This window comes from Microcebus murinus, chromosome 11 (genome assembly GCF_040939455.1).
Source record: "Microcebus murinus isolate Inina chromosome 11, M.murinus_Inina_mat1.0, whole genome shotgun sequence".
In the NCBI taxonomy this organism is placed as follows: Eukaryota; Metazoa; Chordata; class Mammalia; order Primates; family Cheirogaleidae; genus Microcebus; species Microcebus murinus.
The window spans coordinates 57,180,710-57,199,424 of NC_134114.1; the positions used below are offsets into that span (position 1 = coordinate 57,180,710).

Genomic DNA, 18,715 nt, shown 5'->3' on the forward strand with positions numbered 1-18,715 from the left:
ATTGTCAGATAACAAGTAGATTTTCCCCATTAAAAATGCCATCTTTTTTTATTTATTTATTTTGGTAATGACATAACTCATGGCCTTCACCTCAAGAAAGCATACATACTTATAAGATGTAATATATGGCCGGGCGTGGTGGCTCACGCCTGTAATCCTAGCACTCTGGGAGGCCGAGGCGGGCGGATTGCTCAAGGTCAGGAGTTTGAAACCAGCCTGAGCAAGACCCTGTCTCTACTAAAAATAGAAAGAAATTAATTGACCAACTAAAAAATATATATACAAAAAATTAGCCGGGCATGGTGGTGCATGCCTGTATTCCCAGCTACTTGGGAGGCTGAGGCAGGAGGATCACTTGAGCCAGGAGATTGAGGTTGCTGTGAGCTAGGCTGACGCCATGGCACTCACTCTAGCCTGGGCAACAAAGTGAGACTCTGTCTCAAAAAAAAAAAAAGATGTAATATATGGAATCTTTGAGAACTTTTTAGGTTGCTCACAGTTGGTTCTTTTAGTACTGCCTGCTTCCTCCATGCTCTGATAGGTATTCCCATCCCCCAGTCACCCTTCCAGCTCCTCCTTAGGTAAGTTAACTTCATTTTACGGAGTCATTAAGTGGCTTTCCCATGGTTGTAATGAAGGGGGGACCTGGTATTCGACCCAGGCCTGCATATTACTGGCTATAAACTTAAGCATAATACTATAATACTATGTTCTGTAAACATTCTACTTCCCCACACAGTCTCATCAGCTCATGTCTCAGAAATTTGTACCTTTCCCCTTTCTCTCTTCCTCTGGGATCTTTTAGATTGTAAATAAGACCTAATGTTGTATTTACCACTTACCTGATGGACCAGCAGTATGATTAGTCAGTTAATTTATCTCTGAAGTCCATATCCAACTTTTTGTACGTGCATGTTAACTAATGTTTTTTTCCTCAACAACTGAGCACTACCATCCATTGAATAAAATCCTTTTAAATTAGAAAAATTGATTTACCTCTGGAGTCAGTGCTGCTCTAAAGGCCTTAGAAAATCTCTCTGTCCCCTTGCACATTCATGCCATGTGTCTGGATGTGGGAAGCCACAAGCTTATTCCCAGTTCAAGGTAGCTATGGGAGGCACACATGAGGCTTTAAAAAGTTCCTTCCTTTTGCTGACTCAGCTAGGTAGGAGATTTGGAGATTCCAGCTTTGTGAACAGATATGAGCGTGGAGTAGGTTAAGGAGGTGGAGTGTATTTTTGTCTCAATATGACCATGGGCCATTCTGGGCTTTGGTTTCTAAAGTGAGAATTCATATGGAAATGATGCATCTGCTTTCAATGCAGAGCTTAGGTCATAACTTCTTTCAGTTTTCCCATCTGGAAAACTTTATGATTATTTAGCAAGTCTTTGGTCATCTGTAACTATTAATATTATTGAAGAGATGCCTGACTTTCTATCTAGTAATAAGTGGTCTTTGAGAATTCTTACCACCCACTTTTAGAACTCTCTAAAAACAAAAGATCTTTCTGGGCTTTTGTAAAAGGAAGAGCTACAAGAACATTCTTCTTTGCTTACTTAAAACTCCTTGTTGCCTCCCTAGGCATAAATCAAAGGAGCTGATCTATGTCCAAATGATCTGACCAAGAGTTAAAGTGGAACTGATCTCTGTTGTGAGTGATAATCATATCCCTTTAGGGAACAGGTGGACTATCCTGGCACTCTTCAAGGCATTCCCTGATCAGTAACTACAGATCATTCACACATATGGTTAATAAAACACTACTACCACTCTTTATCCTCTTGCCAGGAATTTCACTTTAGTCCTTGACACTGGGTTGGTTCCCCCCCCCCCCATCCTAACTTCCTATAGTGGCTGCACAATTTCTCAAGAAACATTTATATATGGATTAAGCCTGATGTTCTGAAGATAGAGTCTACTATTACTGAAACAGTCCCTTCTTGCCACAATTCCAAGTTAAGTATGTGAATTAATACCTTATGAGATTCTTATCCCCATTCCCAAATCACTTTCCTCTTGAACTCCCACTCTGGATTACTGGTACCACCATTCACCTAGTGTTGGCCAAGTTAGGAAACTTGAACTCTGTCTCCCCTTTTCCCCCAGGGTGCTTGACAGCACTAAACTCCATGCCCATTAAACATGCCTACTTCCCCCCTTCTCCACTTAGACAATCTGCTTTTTTTCCTTGTGCGTAATATAGTGCCTGGTTGGAGTGCTAATCAATAAGTGTTTGATGAAAGAATGGACTGTCTTTATCTTAAGCAGACATTTTCCCTGCCATTTTACTGTTTTAGATGATATTTTAATATACTTTTTGACTTTTTCTACTTTAGGATCTTAAAAAGTTTTCTTGATTTTACTTAATGTTTCTAAGTTATTCCTATTATCTAAGCAAGGTCATTTCCCTTGAATAATTTAGTATCTTGATGTCTATGTATAAAGTTTGATTACACATTAGATGTTAGGAATATATCCTAAACATTTACCAGCAAATTTTAAAGTCCTTCTTTTATGAGCAGTTTAAATTAGTGGCTTGCAAAATAGTTTCTTAACCATTTGTATATTTTAAAAGACCCTCTACTTTGTTTATCAAAAGATGCATTATCGTTATAAAAGATTAAAACTATATAGGAAAAAGTTACAAAAAAAATAAATCAATGCCGAAATCCGTTTTACTTTTAACAGGCATACTTGAATCTGAAAGAACTATTGGAATTTACTAATTTCTTGACAAGAACATTTGGGAAAACATTGAGTATTAGGATAATAATTTTTAAGATTGTTTCAACCTTATAATTGTACTATGAAAGAGGATGAAATTATTCCCTTTATGCTTTCTCCCAGTTCCTTTTTCCCTCCACCTCCCAATATGCTATGAATCTTCACAATGTAAAAATAATTGGAAGTTATTTAGATTGTAATAAGACCCAATGTTGGCTGGGCGCAGTGGCTCACGCCTGTAATCCTAGCACTCTGGGAGGCCGAGGCGGGCGGATTGCTCAAGGTCAGGAGTTCAAAACCAGCCTGAGCAAGAGTGAAACCCCGTCTCTACTATAAATAGAAATAAATTAATTGGCCAACTAATATATACATATATAAAAAAATATATATATATACTTTATATATAAATATATATATATATATAAAAATTAGCCGGGCATGGTGGCGCATGCCTGTAGTCCCAGCTACTCGGGAGGCTGAGGCAACAGGATCACTTGAGCCCAGGAGTATGAGGTTGCTGTCAGCTAGGCTGACGCCACGGCATTTACTCTAGCCTGGGCAACAAAGTGAGACCCTGTCTCAAAAAAAAAAAAAAAAAAAGACCCAATGTTGTACTGATGGACCAGCAGTATGATTAGTCAGTTAATTTATCTCTGAATTCCATATCCAACTTTTTATACATGCATGTTAACTAATGTTTAAGTTAGTTTCCTGAATCTGTGAGGGTCTCCAACGATACCTACATCAGATTTTTATTCTGACGTTTTCTTCAAAGCTAATTAAGCTCTGTCTTTTTGTTTTTTTCCATTTTATTTTTTGTGATGTCTTTAAGCCCATCTACAGGACCTGCTTTCAGGCATATCTTGTTTCTATTGTGTTTTCATTTAATAGCTGCCACCCTCCCACCACCAGATTCGAATATGTAGACCTCCTCCACCCAATACCATTTCCTTTTTAATTGTTTCTTATCTTGGATTGGTGCAGGGAGAAGCTACCTCTATGCCCCATAGCTATTCACGAGGCCCATGTGGTTCCCTGTGTGATGTGTGGGAAGCCCTATGTCATAGGCTATCTCAAAGATTGTTACATAGCCTTTCCCTACCTTACCCTTTCCCTACCTTGAAAGTAAAGATATTATTTTTTGTTTTGTTCCTTCCCCTTCAGCTACATCCATTGCACTATTTGTGATAAGGAATCAGATATTTACAGGAATATTCTTAGCTTCTCCTGTGTCTTATGTTCCCCAGTTTTATTGCTGATTGATAGTGGGGATGGATTTTTCAAGACAATGACGTTTATTTTTTAGAGAACTCTCTTACATCAAGGTCTGAAGATGACTCTTAATACTCTTCCTCATTTTAGTCAATTTTCTTACATATGGCATGTATATATCATAATGTATGGCTTTAGGTTGATATCATCTCCTTGTATTCTTTGAATATAGATAGCGTTTTCTTCTCTAATTTGCTTTGTTTCAGTTGGAGTCAGAGAAGGAAAGAAGAGTCAAGACTGCCTTTATACAACTCTCTTTTAATTAAAAGGTCCCCCTACCCATACTTTATGTGTATTCAATTTAATAATTCTTCTAATGATGACGTAAATGACCCAAAGAATGATAGTATCAGTGTCTTGGAAACATTTTCCATTTTTATTAATGTACAGGTTGAGTATCCCTCATCTGAAATGCTTGGTACCAGAAATATTTCAGATTTCAGATTTTTTTTCCTATAGATTTTGCAATATTTGCACATATAGATGGGACCCAAGACTAAACATGAAATTTATTTATGTTTCATATATACTTTATAGCCATAGCCAATGTCAAGGGTGGAATTTTCCTCTTGTGCAGTTATGTCTGTTCACATAGTTTTGGATTTTGGAGAATTTCAGATTAGGGAGGTTCATCTTGCTTTTTAAACCTTATGTCTTTTACTTTGGGTACATGCTAATTTATTTTGGCTCTAAGAACTATTTTGAAATGTGATCATATATGGTGTGCTTTTTTTTCCTTATGTGTAGATAAGTATGTTATAAAATTACATTTTATTCAAAATCATTTATATATCACATACCTTTATTTTTCAATTTCCTTGTATCCAAAGCTCACCCTTATCTCCCCCCTCACGTTTTTAAGGAATCAAAGGAAAGTAGGATATCTCTTTATCTTCTTACATTTTGATATAATCATTCACGGCAAATGTAGCAAAAATTCTCATTAGAAATTATATATTCCAGGGGAAAGCTGGTGGGAGAGAGGTGATAGAAAATAATGGAGGATTAAATTTGACAAGGACAGAACAATAGAAGAGTGGTTATTTTCCATGTGAAATAAGCTGGTGTTATGGAAGGTATCTAAAGTTTTTAAAAACAAAGCAGGAAAATAAAGTAATAACTCATTCACCTGTATAGAAAGCCTTTTCATTTATTTTGCCAAATGAGAGTTTATACAGCTTTTAGATGATTCAACAAAATGGGAAAATTTAAAATTTCTATATAGATAACTGCCCAACTATTAACATAAGGTGTGATAGGTATTAAACCAGATGACTCATGGATAATGTACCAAATATATTCTAACTACAAAGTCAACTATATTTGACTTATCAGAATATAGCACTTAGAAGTATTTAATGCTAAAATTGTTTAAGCCAGAACCCCAGAGATAAAACATTTTTATTCAGAGATTTCATTTTACCTAATGCAGTACATGTACTCAGAGTACTTTAATTGAGAATACATGTAGGAAAATGAATATTATTTCTGTCACCATATTAGTGTGAATGTTAAAACAATTATTTACATTAAAAACTCTGCTGTGTTTCATGCACTAAAACATTTTGTTCAAGGAATCATTCTCTTAAGTCATCCATTTTATGTATTGGTAGAACTTCTCATCTTCTTTTCCTATTAATGATAGAAATGAATGAGATACATCATAATGGAATTATTAAATTTTTTTTACCAGAAAAGAGAAAAATTACATGATGAAGAAGAAAGAAAAAGTGCCTGGGTTAGCCAAGAGAGACAGAGAACGCTGGATAGACTTAGAACGTTTAAACAGGTAATAAAAGTATGTTCCCTTTATTATTTTTCATTTAAGACATAACCTTTAATACATGCCTGTGGGATTTCTTTTTATGATTAAAAACTTGGTTTTTCCTTTTTTATTTAGAAGATCTTACAACCATGGCAAGTCATTTTAAAAATTGTTTTGATTGTATGGTTCTTTTTCCTCTCTTTGTTTCCAGAATTAGTATTCTTGTGACCCTTGGCTCATAGCTTTAGTATGAGAGGAATGATCAGGGCTTCTGAAAGCCTGGATTCCTCTTAAGTTTACAAAACATAGTTAATTCACAACTGACTATCTACTTCAAGCATCAACTTGTTATTTATTCCACATTCATCAACCTATGGTGGTAATAGAGGGAAGTGACCATTGGCAGAATTAGAGGGTAGGTCTACATATATGCAAAATGCTTGAGCAGTTCTCTTGCATTAACGTTTTAATTTTATCACCTGTCAGCATCTGACAATATATAGGAAAATAATACTTTCTTAGCTTTTTGCATACCAGTAGCATGTATGTGTTTGGCATTATGTTTTTGTATTTTACATGCTATTTATTTCTTATGTTGAAATCAGTAATAATTCGTTGAAGATCTTTTTTAATCATGTGATAATTTTGAACAGTTGACTTCTTCAGTAGAGAAGAGCAGGATAAATTCTTAATGGTTTTGATAGGCAAGTAATAAAAGGGTTCATGATAATTGTTTGAAAGGTACTAGGCATCTTAAGTTTTTCTGTATAACATTATTTAAGAGGGAAAATCACCATAGAGAAACAAAACCGTCTTTCACTTGAAGGAAAAATAAATAGGCATTTGCTTACAAATTGTTATAATATCTTCTGGTATTTTAGAGGTATCCTGGGCAAGTTATACTTAAATCAACCAGATTACGACTGGCTCACGCAAGAAGAAAAAGTGTAGTAAGTCCTGTTCCCCGCGAGGATCAGTGTGATTCTCTACCAGGAGTGTTACAAGTAGAAGAGAAAACTGACGAGGTGGGAGAAGGAAGAAGCAAGCTTGGGCCACCACAGACAGCAAAACCCCAGAGCCTTGCACAACTTGAAGACTCTTCATTAGCACAACTTGAAGCCACTTCATTACCTCTCAGTGGTGTTACCTCTGAACTGCCTCCCACTGTATCTCTTCCACTTGTGAATAACGACCTTGAACCATGTTCTGTTACCGTAGATCCACTCCCCCCACCTCGTCCCCCAACACCACCTCCTCCCCCCCCACCTCCTCCTCCACCACCGCCCCCACCTCTGCCTGTTGCTAAGGACAATGCCCCCGAGACACTGGAGAAGGATCTGCCTAGAAAGGAGGGGACCGAGAAGAGGATCCCCAAGTCTGCCAGTGCCCCTTCAGCACACCTCTTTGACAGCAGCCAGCTGGTCAGTGCCCGGAAGAAGCTCAGAAAGACAGCTGAAGGTTTGCAAAGGAGGAGGGGTAAGTTAAAAAGATATTTTCATGTCCCATCTGTTGTAGGAAATTAGGAATAATGGAAAAACTTTATAGTTCGTGTGACCATATAAAGCTTAAAGCATTATTTTATTTTTGAACATTATTTGATAGTAAACAGGGTTTTAAGGTCTCAACCAAGGAGAATTGTTACCAACCCCCATCAGCAAATCTGTATAGGTATAGAGAAATGTATACCTTCTTGAGCTGTTAGGCATGTTTTGAAAATCTACCTTCAAAGGTATATTTATCTCTTCGCTAATGCATAGTGAGTGGCTCCTTTTGTATTAGGATTAAAATCTGATTTTTTTCCCTAAGAGAAAAGAAAAATACTTACCTAAGAAAGGGGCAAGGTATCTGGTTAGGACCACGGCACAGGGAAGACATTGACAGGATCGTGTGACATTTGGTCACATATTTGTTGAGGACTTTTGTCCAAATATATTCTTTGTATAAAAAAACAAGAATAGGGAATAATTGGTGCAATTTAGTGCATGTCAGATATGCCTCAATAAAGTTATTTCTAAAAAGAACAGGGAATAATTCTTGCCTTTTAGGAGCTTTCAGTTTGCACGGGGAGCACATATTATAAGGCAATTTGCGTATTACATTTTAATCTGAGATGCCTTTCTGTCAAATAATTCTTACCACAATCTGAGTAAAATTGTGCATGTAAAACAACTGACAAGTGCACAGCCTCTATGATGAACTAAAATTTAATCTTTAAAAATGAAATATATAACCCAGTCACTGTCTGAATTTGGATTGGGCACGTAAAATATGGAAACCCTTTAGGACTCTCGATTATGGTATTCCTAAGACGAGCTCCCAGTCTGCTCACTTATCTCCCATGGGAAATGCTGGGCATTACCAACAATACCGCCCATGGAATTGAGTCTTGGGTTTTTTTTCTTTTATTTAGCAAGGTTATTCAGAATTCCTTCTGCTCTGGCAACTTGCCCACACTTCACAATCCATTTTGTAGGCGGTGTTTTGGTGTCCTGTGCTTTCCTAGTCAAAACACTATAGGTTATACAGTTTGACTATAAGTGCAGTCTAACTCTAATTGTTTTGTTTTGTTTTCCAAAGTGAGCTCACCCATGGATGAGGTGCTAGCTTCCTTGAAGCGTGGTAGTTTTCACCTGAAAAAGGTTGAACAACGAACTCTGCCTCCTTTTCCTGATGAAGATGATAGTAATAATATCTTGGCACAGATAAGAAAAGGGGTAAAATTGAAGAAGGTACAGAAAGAGGTGTTGAGAGAATCATTCACACTTCTGCCCGATACAGACCCTCTCACACGCAGCATCCATGAAGCTCTTAGAAGAATTAAAGAAGCATCCCCTGAGTCAGAGGATGAAGAGGAGGCTTTGCCTTGCACAGACTGGGAGAACTAACAAGTAAATGGCCTTATTGTCTTTTTAGTAACCTTCAGTAAATACAGCTTTTATATTGGATGATGGGGTCTGGCATTTTTATTGAGTCTGAGGCTTATTATGCAGCTCAATTTTATTTTATTTTGTAGATGGCCAGAGGAAATGTGAATATACAGCTTAATTTTAGCATGAATCATAAATTTGCAAACTTCATGGCTAGGCATGGTGGTTCACACCTGTAATCCTAGCACTCTGGGAAAGCCGAGGCAGGAGAGTGAAACCCCATCTCTACTAAAAATAGATAAATTAGCCAGGCGTGGTGGCGCATGCCTGTAGTCCCAGTTACTCGGGAGGCTGAGGCAGGATGATTACTTGAGCCCAGGAATTTGAGGTTGCAGTAAGCTACGATGACGCCACTGCACTCTCCCAGGGTGATCAGGGTGATAGAGTGGGACTCTGTCTCCCCCCCAAAAAACTTCAGGTAGAAATTTAAGATAACATTTTATGGAAACTTGATGATAACTTGAAAAAGGACTATTGCTGTGTAAAAGCGATGTTTTTAATATCCTTTTCATTAAAAATTTCTGCCATACAGCTATATCCCAAGTAAAGTGACAGTCTTATTCTTGCCTTAGGAAATGAGTAAGGCTTGCCAGGAGTTCAAGTCCAGCTTGGGCAACATAGTGAGACCTGTGTCTCTAAAGTGCATACATACATACATACATACATACATACATTTTTTAAAAGACTAATTTAGATAAGAAAAAAAAATCAGTCTTTTCTAAGTAAATATTTCAGTTATAAACTTATGCATATTAAATTTTGATGTCTTCTGTCCTCCTTTCCCAGGCTCCCAAAGTGCTGGGATAACAAATATGAACCACTGTGCCCACCTTTGACATCTTATTATTTGCCCACAGAAGAGTTTTTCTATGATCAGTCTGGAAAAATTGTGTTGTTTGAATATTTAACTTTCTAAACTTTTAAAACTACTTAGACCTATCACAGAAATATATAAAGATTATATATACATCTTAAGCACCCTATGCATATTAATTATTCTCTTTGGTTCCTCATGTGGCATTCTCCTAAGGTAATAGACAGTTGTTATCCAGTGCATTTTATTTATTTTATTTTATTCATTTATTTATTTTTTAATTTTTTTTTTAGAGACAGAGTCTCGCTCTGTTGCCCAGGCTAGAGTGAGTGGCGTGGCGTCAGCCTAGCTCACAGCAGCCTCAAACTCCTGGGCTCAAGCAATCCTGCTACCTCAGTCTCCCAAGTAGCTGGGACTACAGGCATGCACCACCATGCCCGCCTAAGTTTTTCTATATATATTAGTTGGCCAATTTCTTTCTATTTATAGTAGAGATGGGGTCTGGCTCTTGCTCAGGCTGGTTTCGAACTCCTGACCTCAAGCAATCTGCCTGCCTCAGCCTAGGATTACAGGCGTGAGCCACCGTGCCCGGCCTCCAGTGCATTTTAAGAAGCTAATTATAGAGTAATGTGGCACAGATTACACTAATGTAGAACCAGTAAAGATAACACTGCTGAAAATTAGATAATATGTAATGATTGTAACTGAAATGTTGTCATTTATCCAAAATATATAGAGTATCCAGATATGTCCCATTAATTATTTTCCTCCCTTGGAATATGTTTCTGTGGGCTTCAAACATTCACCAAAGGAGGGAAGACTTTAGTCCTAGAGGGACTCAGTAAAGGAATAATTTGTTAGCACAGTGATTCTTATACATGATGGTTGATAATAAGAATTAGCCAGGGGAGCTTATTAAAAATGCAGATTCCTGGTCTTAACGGAAGGAATCTGAGGAGATCTGATGTATGTGCAGGCACACATTTCGATTTTGAAGACTTAGTTAAAAAAAAATTTCAATCTGTTGGTTTTTAAATACTGAAAGATACTATTTTGGTTATATCAGATAACATATTACTAACAGCAGTTTCAGCTGTTCCTTTGAGCATGGGATCATCAGGAAAATGTTCCTCTAGCACCTAAAACGTTCCTCTCCACCCCGCCTCTCCCCATCAGCATCTGCACCAATCAGTAGCTTAAACAAAAAGGATGAAAAATTGCATTTTTCTTGATATGTGGCAGTTATGTTTAATTCAGCTAACATTCAACAGTACCATTGTCCTGCCTTTTCCCTGTTATCTTTTTTGTTTGTTTGTTTCCCTAGTCTTTGTTTGGTCACAGCGATTTTTCCTGTTATCTGTAGAGGTCCTAATTGTAGTCTATTTGTATAACTTATTTGGATCCCCAAATAATTTCAAGCCATTTTTTTGCTTGTACACATGTCCAGTTTGCCGCGTAAAGGAATGTAAATATGTCAGTGTGTCTGTTCAATTATGACTGTCTGGAGACTCAGATATGTTTGACTGGGAACATTTTCCACTGTAGATATTTGTAGATTTTATCCCACTTTACAGTTCTTGCTACCCTTGTGTTGTCTCCTGCTGTAGCTTGTAGCCTGTGCCTAAAACTGCGATTTTTCCACTGATTGGCTAATTCCACAGCTGGGCCCTCACATAAATGAGTGTTTAGCTCTTTCATTACAGCTGGTCTGCATTGGCCCAGTCACAGCACACCAGCAGCTGCTCAAGCCAGCCGTCTTTGTCTGTCTCCTCCCATCTCCTCCCATCGTGTTAGATCCTGCCTAACAGCAGACACTGCAGTCAGCGTTTTGTATACTCAAGTGGCTAGGATGTTTTTATAGCTTCTGGCTGCTAATGAAGCCTTAGTATCAGATGCTAAGAATATGGTGCATGGTGTGTACCACTCTGAAAATCGCTTAAAACTTTTTTTTGGATGTAGCGGACTGATTGTTGATGGCTGTTGTATGTGGCACAATGTTGAGAGAGAAATGACAAAACACTCCCAGATAATGGATGTATGAGCTCAGGTCATCTGCAAAGTCAACCTTAAAGGACTGGATGAATCCTACACCAGAAGCAAACCATAGACTAGTGCCACTGATCAGGCGGTGAGAAAGGAGCTGCATATCATGGCTTTGTGATTTTGGAGAATAATTTTCAAAGACTCTGAAACTTTCAGGAAACCTCTCTGTAAATGACCAAAAAATTTGTACTGTAACTTGTATTAGCTGGTAATTTAGTGGGTTTCTTTTTATTTTTTTTTCTAATTTTTATTAATATTTTATCTTTTTATTTTTCCTAGGAAAGGTTGTATCAGAGGGTTTCTTTCTTGTAGATTTTAAATCATTAGTGCAACTACAAAATTTTTTTTAAGAGCTAATTTCTCAAACTTAAATAAAAAGTGGAGGTCCCCTGTTTGTGCCTTAATTCTTTTCTGAAACTCAGAGAGATACCTATAGTTAATAGTGTCCTTCAAGATTTCTAAACATGAAATGGTGTGTGATTATATACATTGAAACTTTCTAACTTGTTTCCTGTGGGGTCCTTCTTAATAAACTTACTAACTATAGCATCATTGTGGTTCAATAGAATATAATGTGAGCCGCACATCCAGTATAAAACACTTTAATAGTCACATTAAAAGCAAAAAGGAACACATAAAATTTATTTTAGTAATACTTTAATTGACACAGTGTAGCCAAACGTGTACCTTTCAACATGTAATCAACATGAAAAAATTTGACAGGTTTCTTTTTTCAGGTACTAAGTCTTCAAAATCCAGAGTGTATTTTATACTTAGTAGTAGCACATCTCAGTTCAAATGCTAAGGATTCAATGGTTAAAGAGAAGTGTGCTACCAAAACAGTAAAAGTGTATGTAACTGAAAAATATTTTATATTGTTCCAGATTTTTAATTTCAATCAAACTAAAACATTCAGTTTCTTAGTCACAGTAGCCACATTTCAAGTACTCATTACATGTAGGTAGCCACAGTATTAGAAAATGTAGAACTATAATAAAATAAGTTGATACTTTTATTCACATGTCTGTCAGCCTTTATCTGATAAGTATGTCTTTGATATATATGCTCCTGTGCCATGGGTAAGGCCATAGACCTCAAGCACAACACTTTTGAATAAAAAGTCCTAGTAAAATATCTACTTAAAGATCAGTATTAATCCTGTTCTCTAAATGTCAATATATAACAAAAAAATTCTCTGTTGAATTTTAAAGAGACCACTAGTTTTTACTTCACTGTCAGTTTATGGGGGCAAATATTTTAGATTTCAATTTACCTTTCTAGTACACAGTTTTGACATAAAGTATTAGATTCATTTTCATTTTGTTCCTTTTACTCTAACAGCCTTTTAACTGATCAAAATCTTTATTCAAATCATTTTTCATTTTTATTGCTTTAGGAATATAAACTTATCCTTTAAAAAAGAATGAATCTCCTATACAGCATATTGTATAAATGTCTATTTATAAGAAAAGAACATCAGTATTCATGCAGGATATTGCAAAGGGTATGAGGGAACATATATACATAGTATCTTTAAAAGGTCATTTATTTATTTAAATGTACTGTTTTTATTCTCTTTGTAAACAGGCAACAGAAGAAAAATACCTAGAGTTGAAGATTGATTCTGATTCTTTGGAACACAACAGCTTAAGCACCTGTTTCCACAGTTGGATTACATGAGATCCAAAGTATATTGGCTCAGTGGTGTGAAAAAGGCACAATTGTTAAGTTGTCACTTTCCAGTCATTCCATTAGGTGGTGGTTAACATGAGTTTTAGATGTGCAATGTTCCTGATTGCAGTGGAAGAAAGGCCTTCTGGAGATTTCTGGGGGTTTTTTTATGCACCTTCTCCTCCCGTCTCTCTGTTTACATCCTTCTAGTGGCCAGTTAAGCTAGGAAGAACATTGGGTTGACAGATTTACTGTGAGCTGTGTTGGGACTGCTTTGAGAGCCATCTTTCACTGCGTGGAAAGTCATGTAAAAATACAGAGCTTCTTCCATATCAGCTATATAAATAGTGTGACACTCTGAAAAAGTTTATCATGATAGCTATATATCAGGAATTAAAATCAGATGGAAATGCACTTAAAATCTCCACATATCTCCAAAGGAATTTTCATAAAGATGATGAACATCTGAAAAGCCACACAACAATGGAGATACATCTATTAATGTGTTCACAACATGATACATTTAATATGGCATATTTTTAGAAGACCACAGTCTCACACTTTGTAAAGTTTTGAAGTAAAAATTTCCATGCTTTTAAATTGCTTTTAATAATTCTGAATTTATAATAGTTTGAGTTTTATGTGCATCCTCATTTATGAGAAGCAATACTTTGTAATTTGATATTTCTAATTATTTTTAGTCTTTTTGTTTGATCTATTGCTCAGTTACTAGGACTCACATGACTTTCCTATTGGGAATCAAATCAAGATTCAATAATAGGGATGCATATCTTAACCCTTTTTGTCAACCACCATTTTAATTTTTTATTTTATGCTCCACAGTGAAAAGCATGTGCTCGATAGAGTAGATAAGCAGAAAAGTCACCTTTGCTTGAAATGCTTTGAGAATTTTGGAGAGAGCCTTTGTTATTGTCACTAATATTTTAAACTTATACATGTAGCTCTAGGTGCTGATATATTTGCTATAATTGAGTCCTTAAAGGATACATTTATATGAATGGGGCCATTAAGGATTTTCAGCAGGGACTGTTGTGAGCTTGAATGAAGGTAGATATGTTGGACCCAGTTTATATACTCTGTAGAGAGTAATTCCGCATAAGAAAGATCTTGCCCTTCATATGGAGGGAGTTAAGAACTGAAATACCAAAAAGAACTTTCTTATAAGGCAGTTCTCTGGCCTACACCCAGAAAATAGTACTGCAGCAAAAGCCCTCCAATGTATATGAATTAAGGAAGTGCTCACAGCCTTGCCATTTTAAAATGTTATTTTCTTTAAAATAATTATGGAGAAAATCTTCTGCCAACAGGTTATAGGAGAGAAAAATTTTTTGTTTAAATGTTGGTAGTATGTTTATTGATGAGACTGGGAGCTTCTGTGTAGTATTTTCATAATATATTGGTTTTAGTCCCAGCACTATTCCAACATCTTGTTTGGAAAGATCAGAAATACAGATCTAACATAGAAACTTCATCCCAAGACAGGGTAGGGATGGTGTTGGCGGTGTCCTATATTAATGTATTAAAGCATGCTTCTTTAACCCAAAGAGTGATTGGTTAGATTGTTAATATAGCTGAAAAATGTTTAAGCAGATTTGCAAACCTTTAAAAAAAAAATCATGTGTCAGTTTTATGCTGTCCAATTTTTATGTGACCATGTGTCGCCATTTCATATATCCAGTTTTTGGGATGTTTATTCCTAGCAAGTTATTTTCATTTATTCAAATTTAGAAAAATACAGGATATAGTGTTAAATTAACAAAAAACACTGGAACCTTTATATGTTGAGAAGGAATTGCCACCCATTTAGTGTTACAGCTGGGATTCCATTATAAAATAGGCTTACTTATACACGGGTCTTGTAGTGTGTCTTCCTGAGCCATGTTGTAATAAGTCTCTAGCAAACAATGGAGGAGATACAGAACTGTTAACCCTTGTAGTGATGCATGCACAACTCTCTCGGCCCATCCCATTACAGCATTCCTCGAGGGTTACCTCACACTCCTGAAGATGAGGTTAAAAAGCAGAGTCTTGGTGGCTGGCAGCCAGCTGTGCTCGTTCTCTGGTTCTCAACACACCCATTTCCCTTCGTCAAGGTCCCATTTCCTACTTACGCAAAATTACAGAAGACTGTAGGTCACAAACCATTAGAGTTATTCAGATATTAAAATTTCAAATAATTAAGGTCTACTTGTTCATCAAAATAACCGTTGGAACCTCCACTTTAATTATGTATGCATGGTTAAATTTCCCTTTTTCCTTTTCCCCAGTAAAATGAGTATCTTTGGCCTTAATATTAAATTTGTATATGTTTAGTTATCATGGTACTTACAGATGCCCACATTTCCATTTCCAAAACTTGCCTGTGGAACTCAGGCCTGTACTTTCTTTATGATTCAAAATACTTGACAGTTACATTTCTGTTAATATATCATTTCTTCATCCACAAATAGCTGCTTGGTCATGCTGAATCAATTTAGAAGTTAATTTACCAATCTAGTCTCAACTGCAATATATTGAAAATAGGGGAAATAAGTAGGTGACAAGTTTGGGATATTTTGAGATTAACTTTACTGCACACTTGAATGTTAAATTCAAATGTTTCTCTTACTAATGCAACCAAAATTAGATGTATATAACCAATGTGGCCCACATAGAAAAGGTATTCTTAATGATTAACATCCTAGATGTCTGTAGTGTAGCAGTATGAAGAAAAGCCTGGGTAATGAGTATTTTTAAAAGATTAACAATTGTTTTGCTTACGTTTAATAGGCTTACTTAGTTTGTTCGTAGCATCAAAACAATCATTCCTTAGTTCTTCATTGGGGAACTAAAATATTTCTATAAGATGCATTTTTAATGAAACTCCAGCTATAATAGTGGGAATCAAGGGAATGTGGAGCTTTTTTCATAACATAGAAACAGGAACTTTTCAGCACTTTCACCCTATATAGTGGGGGTGGGTGGGGGAAATCCTTGTTTCTACAAAGTTGAACTATGTAGCAATATTTGCTAGCACATGGCGTGGCTACTTTATGTTGTAAAATGTGTAAAACTGTAAATCATACTTAATGGACATAGACACTAAGAAATAAAACTCTTGAATCAGTGGAACAAAAACTAATGGGCAGCATCCTATTTGGAATGGGACCAGTGTACAATTACACAATTTAATTTTATACATTCCCTAACACTCCATTTTTAAATTAAATTCACTGAGTGTGTTCGTATAAACTTAAGCTAATGCTTTCAGTCTAAGGAAAGCCTTTTCTTTCCCTAAATACAATAGTTTTGTTTTTTTTTAAGCTTTATTATTGAAGTATTATGAACTTAACATCAGATACCAACGTGTAAAATATTATTGGGTCCTTAAAGGCCCTATCAGGGAGTTGAAATTTCATACTTTACCAGGTTACTTGTAAAAAAATAAAAAATAAAAGGACAGCTGTAAAACATTTCATAATTATTGCAGATATGTTTAAGATGCAACCATTTGGTAATGAAAGCAAAAACCTTCAATGTTTTGCCTAATTTTTGCACTGAATATAAATTATAATATAAAATTAAATGTGCATTTACATTTTAAACAGATTTTATTGCCCATTTATTGCGTAGCATAGAAAAAGAACTATGCTTAGTGTTAGAGGATTGACCAGCAAGATTTATTTCAGATGGAAGAGGGGTAAGATGATGAAAGCACCTTACTGTTGGAGCATGTTGCATTTATTTAATGCTACTGAACAACTCAGTAGTTATTTCAGAACTTTGCTGCAAAGTATGCTTTAGTTGAAGCACATTAAGAAGATTCTCTGCTTTTATTGCTTTGTAAAATGAAGCAATGGTATTTTTTATCCTATAAATATAGTGTAATTTAAAAGTTTTTCCTACAAAATGAGTTTATATTGCTGCCTAAACTATCATGTTATGTATGTAAACAGGTTTTTTAAAGGTGGGAGGGAGTCTATAGATCCAGTGTGTGTGTGTATGTATTAAATGTTTGCCCATTGAGCTATTTTGAAGATCTGTTTATTCTAAAATTCTGTTTTGCCCACAGTAATCTACAACTTGACATTTGTAGAATTTAATTGATTGAATTCCATATTTATAATGTTTCCCCCTTCTACACACACATTTATTATGCCACCTTAAAGGGCATGTACAGAAAATACCTCTGAGTTTGACTTGTTAAATATATTGTGAATGTTACTTCACACTAAATCTCAAAGCAGTCATTTGTTTTAAGGGTTAGGGGAAAGCTTTTTTTTCTTTTAATTCAGGTACTACTAAGAGTGGCTCAATGTGGGGAGTTGTTACTGTGTCCAGAAGACCTTGAAAAATGATGATTAGATGAAAACAAGAGTTTGGATGTTCGTTGTAGAGTTCAGTTTTAACAAGGGAAATTTTGGGCTTTTTTTGTTTTCACTTGCATGTTCTATTGTTAACTATCAAAGGGTGTAACAAGTTATTCCACTTTTTCCCAAATACTAATTATGTTGGTTTTAAGAAGTCTCCATAATCACAAGATGGCATTTGCCTTCATTTGTGAACCAAGAGGGGCAGATGATGCAGCCCATATGCAGTGACTTCTGACTTCAACTTTGACAGAACCTCCACTGTCTTTGAATTTCTCTATAGCTTATGTCTGGCCAAGTGTGAAACCATATTATGTAGTTTATGGAAAATGGAAGGCTACCGATCATTTCGCATGAATAATGCCCTTTAGGGCTAAGGAGACTGACACGTTTTTTAGCCTTTCTGGTAAAATGAAAATTTTAATGGCAAACTGACTCACCATTTTACTAGCTTTGTGCAATATTATAAAGGTAGAAGCAAAACACTAGCACATTGTGCTTGGCTTGTAAGGATGGCTTTAACACCATTACATTAGATGGACAGTGTGTGCACAGTGTATTGTAAATGCCAACTCTTGCAAATTTACAATACTTCAATATGCTCAATTAACATTCTAAAGTATTAAAAGTACAAAGAAAAAACTAAGCAAGCATTTATAGCAATACTATGAAATCTCCAATAATTGTTTTGACTGTTGCCTTTTGCTCTTTAGTGCAACTTTTCTGCATTGTAATTATTGTATTGCTTTGTATTTCGTGTTTTTTACACTCATGACTTCAGAGTTAAGTACTTGTACACCAAGTATTGCAATCACCTTTCTCTTATTGTACATGCAATGTAACAATATACAGTTTTGGTGCTTAACAATATTCTTTTTTTCTTTAATAAAGGATATTTATTTGAATTAACTTGATTTTGCTTGTTTCAAATAGAAGGAGCACAGCAAGTTGTGCATTCGTTATAACTTGATAATCTGGAGTATAGGATCCAGACACTATCTACCTTGTACTTCTGCGTCTGCCTGAGCACTATTTGTTGTGAAGTATTTTGATGGCATCTTTACTTGTTCTAGTAGTGGACTTGTTCGTGCTGTTTGTATAAATATCCATAGTTTGGAAGTGTTGACT

At 35.8% G+C, this 18,715-nt stretch overlaps 1 protein-coding gene across 2 annotated transcripts in view; it reads left to right on the plus strand.

Annotated features, from left to right (window-relative positions):
• JMY (junction mediating and regulatory protein, p53 cofactor) overlaps positions 1-18,496 on the plus strand; it is a 98,132-nt gene extending 79,636 nt beyond the window's left edge. Inside the window, exons 8-11 of one of the 2 annotated variants that reach the window (XM_076008141.1) lie at positions 5,691-5,795; positions 6,644-7,238; positions 8,340-8,650; positions 13,134-18,496. In XM_076008141.1, coding sequence (XP_075864256.1) covers positions 5,691-5,795; positions 6,644-7,238; positions 8,340-8,647 — 1,008 coding nt within the window. In that variant the 3' untranslated portion in view covers positions 8,648-8,650; positions 13,134-18,496. The remainder of the gene's footprint in view (positions 1-5,690; positions 5,796-6,643; positions 7,239-8,339; positions 8,651-13,133) is intronic. The other variant, XM_012766775.3, reaches the window with a different exon arrangement.
• The last annotated feature ends 219 nt before the right edge of the window (positions 18,497-18,715 follow it).